The 19,057-nt window shown below is 39.8% G+C and overlaps 1 protein-coding gene across 1 annotated transcript in view; it reads left to right on the top strand.

Annotated features, from left to right (window-relative positions):
• Positions 1–19,057, top strand: part of fat2 (FAT atypical cadherin 2) — a 125,838-nt gene that overhangs the window by 89,786 nt on the left and 16,995 nt on the right. Inside the window, exons 20-24 of the mRNA XM_059345583.1 lie at positions 2,542–2,739; positions 4,096–4,696; positions 5,761–5,961; positions 10,471–10,628; positions 17,234–17,675. Of these exons, the coding sequence (XP_059201566.1) occupies positions 2,542–2,739; positions 4,096–4,696; positions 5,761–5,961; positions 10,471–10,628; positions 17,234–17,675 (1,600 nt within the window). The remainder of the gene's footprint in view (positions 1–2,541; positions 2,740–4,095; positions 4,697–5,760; positions 5,962–10,470; positions 10,629–17,233; positions 17,676–19,057) is intronic.

Here is a 19,057-nt window from a genome sequence, read left to right as displayed (position 1 = left end):
ACCTGTCACCTTTTCTTTTACGACTTGCACATCTGTTGTGAAGTGTCAGCGCCCTGTTAGGCTGCAGTCAAACTGTTTTATTTCACTAAAAGCAGCAGATGAACAGGTAATGCAGGAGAACGTCCTCAAAACATGTGGAAGTGCCCCAACACAGCGATAAATCACACTGGATCTGTGCTGATTTACTGCTCACTCTGGAAATTCTGGGTGAAGTTCATCTTCACTCCCGCATGCTAAACAGTGACGCATGAATAATCCATGTGAACATGTTTCTCTCCCAGATTTAGCAGAATTTATCTCAGCTAAAGGGATCAGTGCTGCTCTGCATCTGTCACATGTTTGTACAAGCATTGACTTGGTGATTTGCAGGTCAGAAGACATCAAGATGTTTTGGCTAAATTTGGTTAAAAATGAAAATTATTCAAAGAAATCTAAGTGACATTCCAATACCTGTAGAATTTATATCTTTGACCATCTGATTTTTTTTTACAAACAAAATCATATGCCACCAGGACTTAAGACCATGAAAGGACCACACCAAGTTGGCCAGGGACATACAGTGGGGTATCCAATAGAGATGTCCTTACTTTTTACCCTCCTAGCTCTAGCATCCTTGCTCAGATCACATCCATCCTCAAACTCAGCCTTCATTTTGATCTTAACTACAAGCCTGTTAAGTTTCATGCATCTTGCATGGTTGTGGCTACTGTTGTAGTTTCTGCTACAGTAGGTGTCTCTCTATCTTTCCGAAATCATCATAAAGTTCAATTAACTCATCTCTTTCAAACAGTTTAAACTCCAAAACTCCATAATCTTTAATGAGGTTGGATTTATTGCAGGGCAACTGGAAATAAAACTAAGTTTAAAAAAATATTTTTTCAGCTCTAGTCGGTGTCTCCAGGATCACTTTTTGCCCTGATGACACACAAAAAGACTCACAAGCTGAAAACAACACCACACACTGCAACTGGTTAATACAAAATGCCGTAATCCTAAAATCTTTCTATTGTCCACACAGTGGCTTTAACCTTGACATCTAAATTAAAAAAACAGCGACAATAATAGACTTTTTTTACCACACGTCCATCACTGGTGAGACTCACTCAGCTTCTACCTTTGCTGTTTTTATCTTGTTGTTTTTAATTCATTGTTTCTCAAGGTCTAGTAGTTGATGGACAGGGTGTGTTACATTGTTTAACTCACTGCAGCAGCCTCTGTTTGACAGTTATTTTGTACTCGTGTTAAGTGGATTTCCTTGGAGTCAAATAGTTCAGAGTGCCGGTTCACAGGGTGATGCAAACCCACTGTGAAACCAGTGGACACAAATTACAAATACTTTATATATCTTTATTGGACATCCCCATCCTCCTCTTATCCTCCCCATATAATCACCCCATGGTACAGTTTGCCTGTTGGTGCTCACTGTGACCTCCTAACACTGAACCAGTACTGATGGTCTGGACAGATTAACAGCTGCAAAAGAGCAGCTGATTTTCCACCTCAGTCCTGCGCTGGATTCACCTGTAAAACAAGTACAACTCCTGACCCTGACACACTCTTTACCAGCCAAAAACCTTCTGTGTATTCCTCGAAGCTCTGCTTTGTGTTTTGTGTTGCATTCTCTAATTGAAATTTGAAGGAGTTGTATGTTTTGGCTCATTAAGTCCAAATTGCTGCCTATCTCCCAAAGCGTGCTGTAAGTTTTTAGATTGATAACCCACCTCTGTACTATTAATGTCAGCACACAATGAAAACCAGCAGACAGAGCCTGTTAAAATGACTTTGGAGAGGTGATCCATCATGGCGAACAATTTAAGGACCTTATTATTTTTTTGTTATTGTCCTGTGGCGATAAATTTGTGAGCAGGGACCATTTTCAAAATCTTTCACGGTGGTACAGTACTTTTAATACAGTAAGCTGCAGTGAAAACAATAGCACTCTTGTTTATTTTTGTTCAAGGTTAATTACAATTCTACACAAAGACTGTGTTGAGTACATTGATCTGAAGTTCCACAAAATACAGCTTGGAAAGTTTTAGATCAAATGCAAAATCACACTTCTGCCAATACTGAAAGTCAAGATTTTTGGAAAATAAAATATCTATGTATAGTCAAAATCTTAGTTGTGGACACAAATGGGTTTGTGAATTTATTTGCTACAGTAGACGACTTTTAAATCTCTTGTGTCACCAAAAGTGAGGACATGAACATTATTTAAAGTTAAAAGGTTATTAAAGCAAACAAAATTTTAATTGCCACTCAAATTCTATCATCAGTATTACTACCATGCAAATACATTCAAACTACAGCCTTTTAAATTACTATTTAGTTTGATTAACACCTCTTTAAAACGTAGTAATGTAAGAAAAACAAAAACAAATGCCATCATCCCATAAATATACTTCACACAGTGGCTTTAAATGCTGTTGAAACTATTAGTACAAGGAACTTTAAAACTACCATTTGGTCTAGCCTTAATCTTCATGAATGAAATAAAATAAAGAGAAAGAGGTAAAGCCTGATATGTTTCCTCTCCTGCAGGAGGGCGAGGCGGTCGGCAGCAGCATCCTGCAGCTGGTGGTGACGGACAAAGACACGCCCAGGAACGGCCCGCCGTTCTCCATCCACATCGTCAGCGGGAACGAGGACCGACGCTTCCAAGTGGACCAGGGCGGCCTGCTGTCGCTCTCTGCTCCCCTCAGGAAGAAGGTCAAACCGCATCACCAGCTCAAGATCCAGGTAATCCACTGAAAACACTAATTTCATAGTTTCTCTGCCGTAACATGTTCAACTTTCCTCATTTTCTTTCTTGCTCTGTGGGGAGAAGAAAAAAATCGTCATATCTGTTAAATTTCACATTTCACCACCGAGATTCACATCCTCATCTTTTTTCCTGGAATCTCATGGCAATAAAACAAAAAATCTCACAAATGGTGAATCTGCGAAAGAGAGTACAAAGCTCATTGAAATCGTGGATGGGTGATAAAACGCTGACGCGCTGCAGCGTGTCCCTCATGGCCCCTGGTGCTGTGTTGCTGACAGGGCTGTCAGGAGAGGTGGCAGTCACTCCAGCAAACACAAGAGGAAGTGGAAACACAGTTATTCTCATGTTGAGGAGCGATACAGCTCACTTCACAAGCCGAGAGTCCCGCGGTGCTTCAGGTCCACCGTTGAGCTGAAAAACTTCCAGCTTTGACTTCAGGCTGCAGATAATTAGCTTTTTTATTGATTTTTTTTTTATTGGATGTGAGGTGACACAGTCGGCATATTCCCATCACAGTCATAGACAGGTGAAAATCAGGTTGAAATATAAAGAAAGTTCGACACTTTGAATTTAATGACATTCAAAGTTGTTAAAAGTTATGAAAAAAGACTAGAATCCATAAGTAGAGTTTTAAAAAAGTTTAACCTTTAACGTTTTTTTACTAGAAAAGAAAAAAAAAGTTGTCATAAGGTCATAGTTTTCAATGATGTTCAAGGTAATGAACCCAAAATATTTTACACTGAAGCTGAACATACATATCAGTAGATGAAATGTAAAGGTTTTTAGTGTGCAGGTTTTTTTTATTATTTAAAACGTCATTATAGTTATCCATAGTATATTTTGGACCAAATGAAGGTTTTTTTTTTTGTTACATTTGCCTTGCTTAAAGAAAAATCTTTTTAGTCTGCTGGTCAGTGTAAAAAATTCCACATACTCAGCATTTTGAGTATCAAGGGACACGAATGGTTCATTAAGGCTGGGAGTAGTTCTATTTTTCTTTTATCCTACAACACTAATCATTTAATGACTGCTCAAAGGAAGAGTTGGACATTTTGGGCTGTAATGATTATAAATATGAAGCTGCAGCCAGAGAGCTGAGCTCAGCACAAAGAAGCCTCATATGAGCCTTTTTAAATGTTAACACATTCTGCCTACCAGCTCCTCCAAAGCTCATTAACTGGCATGTTTTATTTCATGTTTTTTAAATCATACAAAAACAAAAGAGGGGGTAGGGCTTGTTTGCAGAACTGTTTCTTGACTTCTAAGGTGCTGGTTGGTTGGTGGATTTGAAGAGAAATGACTCCGGTCTAATCTTTGTGTTATCCAACCAGGTGACGGACAGCGGCCACCCTCCTCTCTCCTCCATCTGTGTGGTGAACATCAATGTCACTGAGCAGAGCAAGTACCCTCCCTCTGTGGTGCCTTTGGAGGTCTTCATCACCACTTCTGGCGGGCTGTTTGCCAACCGGGTCATCGGCAGGCTCCACGCCTCAGACCAGGACCTGCAGGACGTCTTGACCTACAAGCTGGTGTCAGAAAACCCAGACGGAGGACGCTTCTCCGTCGACCTGGCGGACGGCAAAATCTGGGCAGATGAGAATCTTAAAGAGGGCTCCTACTCACTCAACGTCAGCGTGACCGATGGCAAGTTCAGCGTCACGGCCGGGGTCAGAGTTCACGTGTGGGCGGCCGACCAGCGGGTCCTGGACTCCGGCCTGACGTTGCAGCTGGATGGTCTGTCACCGGAGGAGTTTCTGGGGGACCACTGGAGGGGCCTGCAGCGCAGCCTGGGACAGGCTCTGGGTTTACCTAGACAGGAGCTCCAACTGGCCGGCCTGCAGCAGCTACCTGACGCCCAGGTCCTCGAGGCCTTGCTGGTCTGGAGGCCTCAAAGTGGACTTGTCCAGTCTCTGCCCACAAACAGACTCGCGGGTGAGCAATTAATATAAGATGCGTACTAAGCCATTTCAGTTAACTCAAATATGTCACAATGAGGGCCTTAACTAACCCCGGTGCACCTTGTTGTATTGCCTCCTTGCTGTGCATTGATAATACAATAAAGTTAATTAAATGGTATTACACATGAATGCAAATTAGTTTCAGCACCATTAACTGTTTTGATGCGTTAACATATGTTTTCTGACTCTTTGCTCAAAGTGGATGGCAGCTAGAAAGCAGTGAAAATGAAAAAGGTGTTTTTAACAGCAAGTTACTATAGTAAGAGTACAGCTAGTATTAAATACCCTTTGCTACCATGTTGATAAGAGTATAAAATACTTGAAAATTCTCCCTTTCAGTTGCAATTTGAAGAGATAAAAAAAATGGACAATTGTGGTGAAACCCAATTAAATATTTGAATCGATCCACAGCCCTATTTAATATAATAAAGAGGTATGGTTCAAAAGGAAAAAAGCTAGATTAACACCAACTATTTTTGTGTTTTGTTTTCTTAGATCTTTACATTTAACTTTTGATTCAGACTTGCAGAAGTTCAGAAATCACTTCCACTTAAAGGATGGAAAGTTGAGCATTTAAGGAGCTGTTGGTTTAATGAGTCCCAGCTGTTCTAATATCTCAGCCAATAAGTGTAAAAAGTCAAGCTGCAATAATTTAAAAATATGAACATCTGGCAGCCCTTCATATCATGTAGATGTTCGATAAGCTATGATAGAAAGTTGATGCGTTCTAATACTGAGGTTAAACTAGGACATTAAAATTCTGTATTTAAAAGTATGACATTGCAGTTGGACGTCTTTGCAAACTTAGCCCTTAAACAACAGCAGTAATTACCATTAGATGGAAAAATGATTGCAAATAATTTCAAATATATTACCTGAAATACAGAACAATGGATATCAGGTACATTTCAAAAGGGTGAGACTCTTTGAGAAGAGTTTTGCAGTCATTCATTTTGCCACAAAGTGAGTCAGGTAATCCCTGTGAGATGAAAAGTCTCTTTGAATGTGCAGTCTGAAAGCCTGAACTCTTTGATGTAGGTATTATATCGGACATCGAGGACTCTCTGGGCCTCAGCATCCGCAGAGTGAGCCACAACGGGTGTCTGGGTACCGGCTGCCCGCCGCGAGGCTGCAGGAACGCCGTCCGACTGACAGCAGAAAGACTGAGCCATTTCACCACCGCCAGAGCCGGTTACATCACCCCACTGCACACCTGGGAGAGCGTCTGCCCCTGTAACGGTACGGCTGTCTGCGTGTGTGTGTGTCTGCGTGTGCATGCACCTGTGCTTTGTAGTGGCGTTAATGAGGGAGTGTGCATGTGAACCAGGGAGAAAGCCGCAGCCTTTTATCAGCAGGAGCCACAGTTTTGAGGTTCGGAGACACACTGACACTCTCATCACCCTCCTCTCTGCTGAAGAGCAGGACGAGTCTGCAGCAGGAGAAACGAGCCGTACGTGAGCTCCTGCAGGGTCATTTCAGCAAACTCTCTGTATGCTCTTAACTTCCACACAGAGCAGCCTGACATCTCATTCAACTGTTGATGTAGAAAGCCACTGAGGCACATTTACTGTCACCTATACTTGAACCTTTTTTTTTTTTTTTCATTTTTATGTTTTATTCATATATAAAAGTACAATTAAAAAACACCTAAATGTAGTTACAAGAGGCTCAAAGCAAGACAACCAAGTTATATTTATTATCTAAAAAAACTATAAAAAAGCAATAAGGGAACAAAATATTTGTTATTTGTGCTGCACAAAAGGTTGTACCTGCAAATCACCCATACTGCATAATCACAAACAATCAATGGAATCTTTTTTTCCTCACACAGAAAGTAGAAAAGGGGGTATTTCGGACAAGATTGAAGGAGCTGTCCTAATCCCATCTGAAGCTGCCTTTAATCTTTTGCTGCTGTGAAGTTCCTCCACTTCCTTTGTGCACTGCATTGTGGATAGGGCTGCAACGTTTCTGTCTGTGAAATCATATTTGTAGTCATTGGACATCTTGCAGCAGCACTTACTTCAGAACAGTATTTTTTAACAAAAACTGCAACCTCCTGTGATTTGAATGTTGCACTAATCCAATTTGGGTTTTCAATAAACTTAAAATAACTGTGCAGCCCTAATTATAGATAATAATGTCAATTAACAGCTTTTCTAAAGTCAAGAGTTTGAGTTTGTTTGCTGACTGCATAAGTACTTAGTTGTGTCTGTTTGTTTGGAGTGTGAACAAGCTACATATTTTTTTAGAATTAGCTTATAATATGGATTTGTAACTTTTACATTGTTTTTTCTCTCTTTGTCTGTCTCTTCAGTTCTGTAATTGAAGCTGCTTTTGGAGAGTTTTGGTATATTTAGGTTCAACTGAACTGCTTTCATGATGGAAAAGGATGCTTGTAACAAGATCTAATAAGGCTGGCGATTGTCCGTCTAACATTACACATTATAGAGGAATGCAGGAAAAAAACTATGGATCTTTTTATTAAATGGGTTTTATTAAATGGGTATTGAGAGGTTCAGGAACCTGAATTGAAAAAAAGGTATCAGTATTGATTTCGATATTGAACACTTTTGAAGGAAACCCAGCCCTAGTTTTGGAAAGTTATCGTCCTCTGTGGGGTTCAGGGTGAGGTGAGTGAACACCGTCTCCGTTTTTTTTTCCAGCTGGGAAAAGAAGAAGAAAGAGTTTATTCTCTGATTTCTCCTCAGTTCGTCTAGACTTTTCAAACATAAAGACCCATCTTCCATCAGGTTAAATTTTCGTTTTTTTAGAAGAAGACTTGCATTTTCAGGCAGCTCGATGAAAATGTCTGTTGTTGCTGGAGATCAAAGCACCTTCTTCTTCTTCTTCTCACCTGTTTAAACTAAACAGAGTAAAAATGTGGAGAGTAAATCTCCACATTTTATATAAATCACTCAAAGCATGTTTAGTGTGAATGCTTCACACAGCTTCTGTCACAGCCGACACAACCTCTTAACCTCTTAACCATGGAGCCACGGCGCCACCTCGCCGTATTGTCCTCAGTGATTTGTGTTGCCATTCCTGTGAGGATTAGTGGTGTGAGGACAGAATAGGAGTCAGCTACGGGCTCTTCAGGATACATTCTCATTATCAGCTTGTTTAGAGTCTTATTCCCTCTGGAATATCTTCTGAGTGTCTTATCCCCGCCATATTTTGACTATATCGGATACCTCTTTGGTCTTAAGAGACTCTGGGGTTTGGCGATAAGGAGATGTTGTGTGAGGACGGAGAATGGGCAAGAAAAGAGTTGTAAAGAAGGTGTCAGACTACAGTTTGTCCGATGTTGAGCAATCATATTCAAAACTCTGAATTTTCTGGTATTGTAAATTACAATGTCTTTATTCATTCACAGCGTCAACACTGGACAATTTTTGATTAATCAGCTTGCATCTGAATCAGACAAGTCTCATCGTCCATCACTTGCTGATGAATGTCATGCAGATATGCCAAAGATCTTCTGGTTTCAGCTTCTCAATCATTTTTTTATGTCACCGTAATTTTAATTTTGTTGGATTGACCGATTTGAAGGTGCCACGTTATTACAGCTCTGAAATTCCATGGTGGCATTTTAACAGTTTCCTGGAAGAATAGACAAAGCTTTTATTCAGTTAATTAAAAAAAAACAATAAAAAAATGAATGTTACAACAATAACTGTTATTGCCTCCCACAAAAATTAACAATTAACAAAAGCACTATCAGGAAATAGTGTTTTGACAAAAACAATCACATTATATATTTGAAAAGTTTGGCCAATTTGACAAAGTAAAAGAAGAAACTGGCAAAAGTCATACAAACAGAACTTTTTAACATTTTTAAAATTTGCAAAATTTAATTATAAAGTTGCACTTTCTCTATTTGTCATTAAACTCTAAATTTTTATTACATTTTGTGTGCTTATGCAGAGCACTTTGCTTTTGGTTTCTTCGCTTTACTCTCCATGAAATCAGTCTGTTCAAAACTGTGTGGCCTTTCACACACAAACTCTGGTGTTTTAAATGATTCTTCAGAGAGCACCAGAAGGTATAAATCCAAAGTTGCTGATTCAAATCTCACTTCAGGAAAGTTGTTTTTCACCAAGAAAGAGGAAAAGATTTTTTTTTTTTTTTTGCAACGTGTTAGTGAACCTCCCCACAGGCATCATTAAAGTTTCATCTTAAAAACCCTAAAGAACCAGGAGACATTTTGTCTGCAAACTAATCTGCTCCCTTCTGCTGCAGGACTCATTGATCCATCCATTCATGAATTCACTCACCTTCATTCATTACTCCCCTGTTACTGCTGCTCATTCTTAAACCTCTACCAGACCTGCTGCTGCTTACTTTCTTCTTCTTTTTAGCGATTCTCCAGTTAAAAAAGATCAAACTTTTTTTTTCAAAAACATGTTTTTTTCCCTTTCTTCTCAGTCTGGTCTGTCACATCTGAGATCACACATTACATTCAGTTTACACCATGTTTCATCTGCACACTCACATTTGCTGTAAAGGTGTAAAGCAGTGCTGCCTTGAGGAGTGATGAATATGAGTTTGAGGGTTTTTTTGGCCTTGAGTTGGAATGTTAAAAATGCCGTTTAGAGTTACTGGCGAGTCTTCGGATTTCAGATCTAGATGGACAAATTGATTTGCAAATAATTTTTGGTATAACAGGCATAAAGCAGAGGCATTGTCTCAAGGTGTTTACCTTATTTTTTCATTAGTTAGTTTATTCACCTGATGCAATCTTGATAAAAAATATTTCAATGTTTAATGAGATGCATTAGCCATTATTATATTAGTGATTAGGCTGATCAATAAATGTTTTTTGTCTATAAATTAGTCCAACTGAATAATGATAAGCCTTTGACAGACATATCAGTGTCAACATATATGTTTGCCAAGCTATTTATTTATTTATTATTGAAATGGTCAACACAGTACTGATCTTTATTTTGCTATTTATTTTATTATTGTTTATTACTTATTTTTTCAGTTTTCAATTCTAGAATTGGTTGATATGATGTATTATAATGTTAATTATTCTTTATTAGTTATTTCTTTAAGAAAGCTGCCATAAAATACTTTTTTTTTTATCTAAAATTAGTGCCGGTATTGCTCTCAAAAATTCCATATTTGCCTGGCTCTACTATAAACTGCCTGGAAAAGGGGAAAAGGCCCATCACTATTCTCCAAAGACAAAGTTGTCAGGTCAGGAACTCGACCAACCCACGATATTCAATTTACTATAATTCAACGCAAATAAACTATCAATTCAGTTCAACTAAGCTGGAGCGAGTGAAAGTAAGAAATACTGATGTTATTCATTCTCAACAAATCAAGTACTCAACAGTTAGAAGAAATAAATGCAGCAGATTTATAGGAAGCGTCTATCTGAAGTATGTGGCTGCAGACTGAGTGCATCAACATGTTGGTGTGAAAGAGTCTGAATGAGCTTTGAAAACACCCACTTGTTGCATGCATGCATGCATGCATCTTTCTACTTCTACTCTGTTCTTCCAAAATGAAGTTTAGAAATAGGTTCAGAACAAACTCAGCTTGCAGTTTATAAACATAAAGGGAAAGCACAATGCAGTAGTTTCATAGTTTCCTTTCTTAGTTTTACTTTTGTATGGTGTGAGAAAGAAGTCTCAGTGCTTTATCAAATCATTGAGTTGTGTTTCTCTACAGCTGCTGTACGATGCATCATCTGGCTGCTGTGTGTTGGCTCACTGTTCGCTGTTTTTCCTGTTCCAGAGTCCGCAGTGAGGTTCGATGGTAAATCTTACCTGAAGTACCTTCACGGGATGGATGAGGACAACCAGGACTTCAAACTGTCACTGAGATTCAAAACGGTCCAGGAGCATGGCCTCATCGCATACGCCAACAGCACCAACGACCAGGGGACTTTACAGGTATTTATCTCTCAGAGGAACACAAAGCAGGATTTATTTTTGAACCATTTGTAACAGATGTTCTTTGCTTCTGATTTCCTAAATCACTCATTCTCACAACCAGATGCCTTCTTTTTTTGTTTGTTCCAAAAGTTCTGTTACTAAATGTTTTTCTGTTCTGCTGTTTATAATACACTTTAACCCTTTGAGCCCCAACAAGCTCTTTTTACATTTGACTCACTGTGGCCTTATTTTTCACTGCAATCTATAAGTCTATAAGTCCTGCAGCTCTATGGAATCAGCACAATCATGGCTTTTTTTGCAGAATAACACACGGTTAATGACATTTTTTTCTAAATTAGAATACTATGGAAATTATATATACAACAATTTTTCAAGTGCCAACAAGTGTCATGAATATTGGAAAAAGGGGTTTCAACATGCTATACATATTGAACTGTTTGCATTTTTACAGTCTCTACTTCCAGCCTCTCCTGTCCTCTCCTCTTAGCTCTGTGTAAACAGATTTTCAGTAAATATTTGTCACATGCACAGTGTTGCTGAGCAGCACATAATTTAATGTTTTTAACAGGATCTAGTTATCCCGAACAGTTTATTTTTGGCAACGTTTTCAATGAGACGTGTAGAATAAAGTGATAAGCTCCGTTTTTTATACTTTTCTAACAGAAACTTTCATTAGCTATGATCTGTCAGACATCTTCAATTCTGAAGATATAGCCAGTTTTTTACAGTTTCTTTCTATGATAAACTGTGTTTTTGGTGGTCTTTTAAAGAAAATATATGTTTCATAGGGTTAAGTGAATGGCGGGGAGCTAGTAAAGCCAATCCAGTGGTGGAGTGTGTCCATTTTCATTCATGCTGAAGGATAAGCAGTTAGTGTTAAACCCCCAAATCATATAGAATTCATACATTTTATCTCAGTTTAAACTCGTTGTTCTGTTGCTGGCTCTTTATGTCCTTCAGTATCTGTTGACTCAATGCAACACGGCAGCATTGTTTTAAAACTGGTTCAAGGACGAACCAGCAAAAACATGTGTGTCAGTGTTTGTTCTTTTCACATGAGACATACAGCTCTCCTCTGTCTGTCGGTTGGAAATGCCACAACGGCTCAGGTTAATCAGGTTAATGCAGCAATTAAATTACAGCTAAAGGAACAAAAAATGATTATTTTCATCACTTGAAGGTGGTGTAAATATTAGTTTTATTCTCCCCTGAGCTGGGAGGTAATTTATTTTTCGAGTATTGCTGCTGTGGAGAGATTAAATCTCTTCTTAATTTCCATTTGCGGTTGTTGTTAGGGACTAATTTACTATCAGAATGATCAAATCTGAAGCTGCTGATTTCATCTACGGGAGTTCTCGCTGGGGAACGCTGCAGTCGAGTGAAGCTTTAAAAATCCAAAATGTTTCCAGCTCGGGTTCACAAACGCTAGTGGATGTTCTACTTCACTGTGCAAACCGATATCATCTTTAAATGTCAGTATTGTATTTGCTACTTTGTGGCAGCAGTCACATTATCAGCACTGGTGTCACATTTTTTGAAATATTTGATATCTGCTGAGCTGTCGTCTTGAATTTCTGTCTAATCTCAGTTTGTCCTTTTGTGTGTTTACTGCAAACACAGCTCCCAGAATAGCAGGACACTCCGCTGTGTATCTGGGTCAACACTGTCAGCATCAAACAGCACCTGTTGACACCCTGAAACTTAGCAAATAAAATCTACTTGATTTAAACTTGTGTGATTGTGGCAACGCTGACATTTCAGCCCACGTGCCGCTCTTCACTTTGAGATTCCAGCTGTGTCCTGGGCCTTTTCATATCGTCTGTGCTGACAAGAAAAGCCAGCATGAGTTTGTTGTTGAGTTAGTGTTTTTTTTTTATTAATACAAAACTGTCCAAACCCTGCTGCTTCTCTCTTGCCAAATCCTGCAGATGCATATCAGATATACCTGTCTTTTATCTCTCTGCAGGAGATTGTTTCATGTTTATGTGTGCTAAATGCCTGATTGAATATCAGAGGTGGCGGTAAACTCCCTGCACATACCTGAAGTTCCACATCGGATTTTAAAGCCGGCGACACATGTCTGGTTCCCTGCTTATCCAGCGTAATCAGCTCATCAATGCCCTTTTAACTCGGGTTGTGACGTCTGCTGGCTCTGCACGTAGCACGTCAGCCACATGTTGCCCTTTTCCCTCAAAATGCACACTGAGGGAACCGGAGGGACTTCTGCAGGAGCCCTGATGAAAAACGTCTCATCTTCAAGATTTATTGACGTGCTTTTTTGGAATTGTCAAGGGGAAAGAAAGATATATCTCTGCAGCTACAATACAAGGTCTACTGTACAATGTTAAACGTTGAAAGAGAATGATGAATTGTTGTGTTCTTTGAGAGACATGAATAATTCTCTAAACAGATAATAAAAAAAGGGCTTGATAAGGACTTGAAATGCAGCAGGATGCTTCCCCTTGTGGGCTCTTCTCATTTGTGTGACATCCGTGTGCACTCGGGTGGAATATTCAATCATTTTGATTCACGGATAACTTCAAAAGAGGCATTCAGTCTTTCCCGAGGTTCTACCTCTTGGGTTTTGGTTCTCAGCTTTGCACATGCAAGAATAGATCCCTGCCTGATTCATCGTGAGCAGAAATGGCTTCAAAAGGAATTTCTTAACATGGTCATCTGAGAAGTCCCTTGCCTGCTTTTTGTGATGACTTCAGACAAACTTCCTGGAGATACAAGACGCTATTTGCGCACTTTATTCCCCTCGGGACACAAACTGTTTTGAATATCTTCTTATAAAGCACCAAATCTCATCAGTATCCTACGTCAGAAACCTCTTCTTTGAAAAAAAAATCATAAAACACACATTTAAGTTCAGACCTATTTACTGCTGCTAATTCTCTTTTATGTCTGCACACACGCTACTGTGAGGCTTTGAAATGGAAATGTTAGCTGTTGGAATGGAGAACTGCTGTGGTGAGCCGAGGAGACGAAGTAAAAGGTGATGTGTCAGTGGAAGGAAAACACCGTCCCTGATGAGGAGTGACAGCTCAGATGTGACAGCGGAGCAGTTTGAAGACCTGGCGGTGAACGGAGATGTAGATGCACACTGGTGTGGAATCAGTGGAGCGGCACTCATCCATCGTGCTTTCTGCAGTAACACAAACTGATTGATCTCACCAACAGGAGGACAAGCTCAATATCTCACTCAAGGATACAGTGTAGGTGTTGATTGTATAGCTGCTTTCCCCATCAGTATCGCTGATATAAAGAAGAATATTAGTATTTCTCAACCTGGAACCTTCTTTGCCCAAGTTCTTGTCAACAACGGGAATTTTTTTTTAAAGATAATTTTTTGGGAATTTTTTGTCATGCTTTTTATTGAAAGTGACAGATAGAAAGGGGGAGACAGAGGGGAGGACATGCGGCAAAGGGAGCTCAGGTCGGATTCGAACCCGGCTCCGCCGCAGAAAGGACTCAGCCTTAATGGTAAGCGCTCTACCTGTGTGAGCCACCGGGACGCCCCTGGAATAACACTTTTTAAAAGTGGTCCAGTATTGAGACATAGTGCTGCAGCCAGCCTCTGCCGTCAACACTGCCTACAAGTTTGTTTGTTTTTTCATTTAATAGCAATAAAAATGCTTAAAAAGATGTAACTGTACAGGGGGAGCCATGCACCATCAATGCACGTCCACTAAAAGTGCTTGTTTTGCCACTCACCGACTCAGATTGTTAGTTGATGTTGTTGTTGTTGTTGTTGTTGTGTTTGTTGTTATCCTGACATTCTTTTGTGTGTACTGATGACAGCACAGTAACTTTAGCTGATAAACTGTTTTTTCTTTGGGAAAAGTGATTTCGTTAAGGATTTCTTGAGCTTGCAAATATCCAACAGAAGTAGGCTGCAGAAAGTGTAGCTGTCATAGACTACTTTTGTTGGGTTCTTTTGTTTATTCAATACAAATACTGATATTCCCTGTAAACACCAGACTGAACTTTTACATGCACATTTTACTGGTGCAAACATGCTATTCATATTTCTGTTCCCCGTGCTCTGTAGCAGAGGCCCGTTTACAGCTGAGTGCAGATGATTTCATGATATATACCATGAGAGGAGAGATTTTTCATCAGGTAGACGTGATGTTGAACTTTTACAATTTCTCACATTAGACGACTGCAGCCGATGTTGCACATCAGTGATCGGGAATGCTAAATGACAATATTGGATTTATAGGATATCTTTTTTCATCAGTGTGATGAAGTAGCATGATTTATCAGGTATTCAGTTCAATGGATTAGATTAATAAGAGACATTAACAAAAAAAAATGAGGCTGTTAGAGACAAGCTCAGTGATCAGATTTGTATAATTCATAGGATTACATTCGTACCATAAGATTATTCGGAAAAAGCTTTTAGTTGTGTTAAATACCGAAATAGATGCCTTTTCTGTCTAAATTAGAAATCTTGGGTTTAAAAGTATGTTTTTGCATTCTGCTTTCCACTAGATGAAAATCAAAAGTATATTTTACTTTCCATTATTCACCCTCCCTTGTGTCTTTGTGTGTGCAGATATAGGCCCATACATTTTACAATATAAGCATGTAAATGCAACCACAGAAGCTATTCCCATGTTCACAAATTTTAATATGTACCACAATAAACAAGCTTTTATCGCAGCAGAAGGGCAGCTCTGCCTCCCGCAAGCTCTTGATGTAACACCTGTGTGTTTGTGTGTTTGAGTGTGCACAAACATCACATGTAGGCAGAATACAGGAGTGTAGCAGCCATTGTTGCATATTGAACTTTGCCCGGCAGTATTAATGCTCCCTGCAGGAAGCTCGCAGCGTTTGCACTCAGGGTCTGTGATTTATGGAGCCATGAAGCACTGATGCTGTAGAGCTTCGGTCCCTGTGGAGTTTTAAGTTGACACTGTGCCTGCGCTACATCGGCTGTGCTGATACTGTAAAATCATCAGTGCGTCAAGCTGTGCTATCTCTCTTCAAATATCCACCATAAATCACACGAGAAGCCACACCAAGTCATGTAAAATAGATTAAAAGACAAGTGACAGGCGCCTCGGATGTCTCGAGGTTTTCACTTGTTCCTCTGCCAGCACTTCAGCATCTTCCCATGATAAGCCAGAGCCAGCGCGGCCCGCATCTCCCTCCCCGTTTGCTGTGTGCTGTCATTAATCCATGTGAAGAATTTTGCCGGCCCTTCCCTCCAGAATAAATCATTCCTGGTCGTATTTTTCATCCCAGCCACGGGGAATCACACAGAAACCTCTGGCAGAGACAGAAAGCAAACCAGCGTGTCCCGGGGGGCAGCCCTGCAGAGCCGGAGTGCTGAGCAACCTGTCTATGCTATACTTCATGATTTCACATAAAGCAGCATAATGCAGACTCAAAGAAAGAAAATACATCTGCAAAACAAAGATAGAAAAGCTCATCATCATGCATCAATTAAAGACGCAGGAGCCTGGCAGATCAATAATGCATCACGGCCTTCAGTGTCCGATGGGGTTAACGCTTAGCAATTTGCAAAATACACACTTCATCTGTATATTTAATAGGATAAGATACGAGGAGCCTTCCCTTACATAAAGAAAACATGAATAGATAAAAAAGCTGCTGGCTTGTTAGTTTGAAGAACTGCTGAGCGTGCAGGAACATTAAGAGGCTCCCACTGATGTTGATGAAATGCTGAATAAATGTGTGTGCACGGCGTGCTGTTGTCCAGGGAGCATCCGCAACACGGGGAGCTGACAGCTGAAAGCAGATTTTAGTTGTAACACACTAAAGGCTTGTCAACAAAAACAGAGATGTTTATCTGAATGCCTGCAGCTTCAAACAGTTTTTCCAGGTTAAAACATTTTCAGATTACATCTTACTGTTTTCATTTTAATAACTGCAACAAATACGTCATATAAAAGCTGTTTAAACAATTATTATTAACCTTTCACTTCCAAATCAATTTAGTCTGATGTTAATCAAGACGTCTTCTGCAAACAACAAACTGTTTTTCCGGGGACACAATTACACCAGCCAATAATTATAATTCTAAAAAGAAATCAATAAAACAACCAGCTCCACTCAGCATGCATTAGAACCACCCTGAAGGCATCTATACACAACATTTATTACTTGAAGCTAATAAACTGCGGCATTAATGTGAATAAAAAAGAACATCAGTGGTTATTTACTTTTTATCATTTGTAACGACGTAGTACCAAACAATATTTCCTGAGAGATTCCTTTTTGTTTATTAAAAATTGATTAAATACAAAATGTATTTAAAGTAAAAGTGGCAGTTATGGTTTTCTGATAAGCAAGTAACAAATAAGGTAAAATTATAACTCTAACTTAACAATCCATTCCCTCACTACTCTCACTGTTCTATAAGGTCTTTCTAAAACTTAAAAAACAGTTTCGATAGTCAGGATTAATGTTGAGCCTCTACACAGCTGATAAGAGGTCAGTTCATCTTATCTAACATGGCATTGAACCATAACTTGGATGGGGTCTTCTTGTTTCTTCTAGTTATTATCTTATGATTCGAGAGATTAATATTAATGTGCTGCTAACTGAGCCTTGTTTTCCTTCCTCAGCTAACTGATGGAGGGCTGCGCTTCAGGTACAGCTGTGGAAACACCTCCCCTGGCTCCTTACTGATCAGATCTGATCCCGTATCAGACGGCAGGTGGCACAGCGTTGTGCTGGAGGTCAACTCCAGCTCCCTGAGACTGACCCTGGACCAGCAGCATCCAGCCCACGTCGCTCTGAGCGAGCCGTGCCGTATGATGCGCTCCCATGGTGCTTTGCTCTTCGCTGCGTTCACTCAGGACATTCGCCCGCATCCACATAATTTTATCGGCTGCCTAGAGGGCCTGGAGCTCAACGGGGAGCCAATCAGAGTGGGTGACACGGCAGAATGGGCGGGGCCGGGCAGCAGGAAGGTGTTCGGGGTGTACCAGTGCTGTGGCAGGGCGGGACCTTGCGACAACAACCCCTGTCAGAACGAAGGAGTCTGCGAGGAGGATGACAGTGGGGGTAAGGTCATTTCACTCACACTTAGAGGGAAGTTGGTATTTCTCTCTAACCTTAGATATTCATGATCAAATAAGTAACAACTGAAATTGAAGTAAAAATATAAGCATATGATTTTTCTTTCCATCCATGGAGTCAGGTTTGATAAAATTAGAGTCCAAGTACTGGAGCGGCAAATCAAATAATTTGCATTGGAACCCTTAAAAATGAACGGGTTTAGTAGAACTACTGCTTGCCAGAGCCAAGCGCATCATTGGAGCTACGGATCTCTGTAACCGCAGTTCAGACATGCAAACCAATGGCTCCAAGAGACTCCAGAGCTCCCCCACTTTGGTAAAAAAAAAATACAAAAAAATTGAATTAATTTGTTTTGAATATATTGTTTAAAAGGTGTTCCACCAATCTTAGAGATTTTGATTTAAATAAAAGTCTGTTATGTCATTATCTAGCACTAAGTGACATAACACAATGCTGATTATGCATATGGTGCACTAATTAAAGCCCTGGCATTTACAGTAATAGGCTTTTCTACCAACTGGGTGTCTGTGGTGAGAGTCCTAGTAAAAAAATCACAAGTGGCGCACACCCAGCAGTGGTTGGTCTGCCAAAGAGGAGACTCACTCCTAAACTCACTGCTCTCAGCTAAAGCAAACTGTTACTATGGCCGAACAAAGAAAGAGAAGAACAATGATTATTTCAAAAACAAGTAAAAGTGAGATCCAAAAACACACCAGTTATCACCATAGGTGCCACCTAGGAACTTGACTTTGAGACTTTTTTATGAGATTTGATTTACAATAGCCTGGCAACATGAGCAAACAACCCCATATCTTTAATTTCATATAATTATTGCTCAATACTAATTGTCGGACTGATCTTATGTGATGTCACCTATTTCTAGGTCAGCCCCGCCTACTTCAAACTAGGAAGAAGTAGAAAGTATTTCAGTAAAAGTTCTGGAAGCTGCGGTTTACCCTCTTTGTCAGGGACAAGCCATGAAAGATTAGTTTGTCCTGAAATCCTTATCAGACTCTCTCAGTTCTTTCTGTGTCTGCATGCTTACTGCCGTTTAAGGTTATCACTAATTGGCCAAATGCATCAGTTCTTGTTCAAACACAAAAGATAAAAAATTGATGTCAGAGAGTCTTGGTGTTTTATGTGTCACAATAGAGAATGTCTGGCGGCTTGACGTGTTCTTCACAGAATAACAGCTGATAAGGACGACGCAATTTTACAGCAAAAAGACCAGGAGCTTTAAAATTATATTATTCTCACGAGCCTCTCTCTGTGAGACTGATGGCAATATGTTCTTTTTCTATAAAGGTGGATATGAAACCAAACATAAAGCAGGAGAAGATATAGATCTTTGTACTCTGGAGGAGCAG

This window comes from Centropristis striata, chromosome 12, assembly GCF_030273125.1.
Source record: "Centropristis striata isolate RG_2023a ecotype Rhode Island chromosome 12, C.striata_1.0, whole genome shotgun sequence".
In the NCBI taxonomy this organism is placed as follows: domain Eukaryota; kingdom Metazoa; phylum Chordata; class Actinopteri; order Perciformes; family Serranidae; genus Centropristis; species Centropristis striata.
This window is presented reverse-complemented; position numbering and strand designations above follow the sequence as displayed.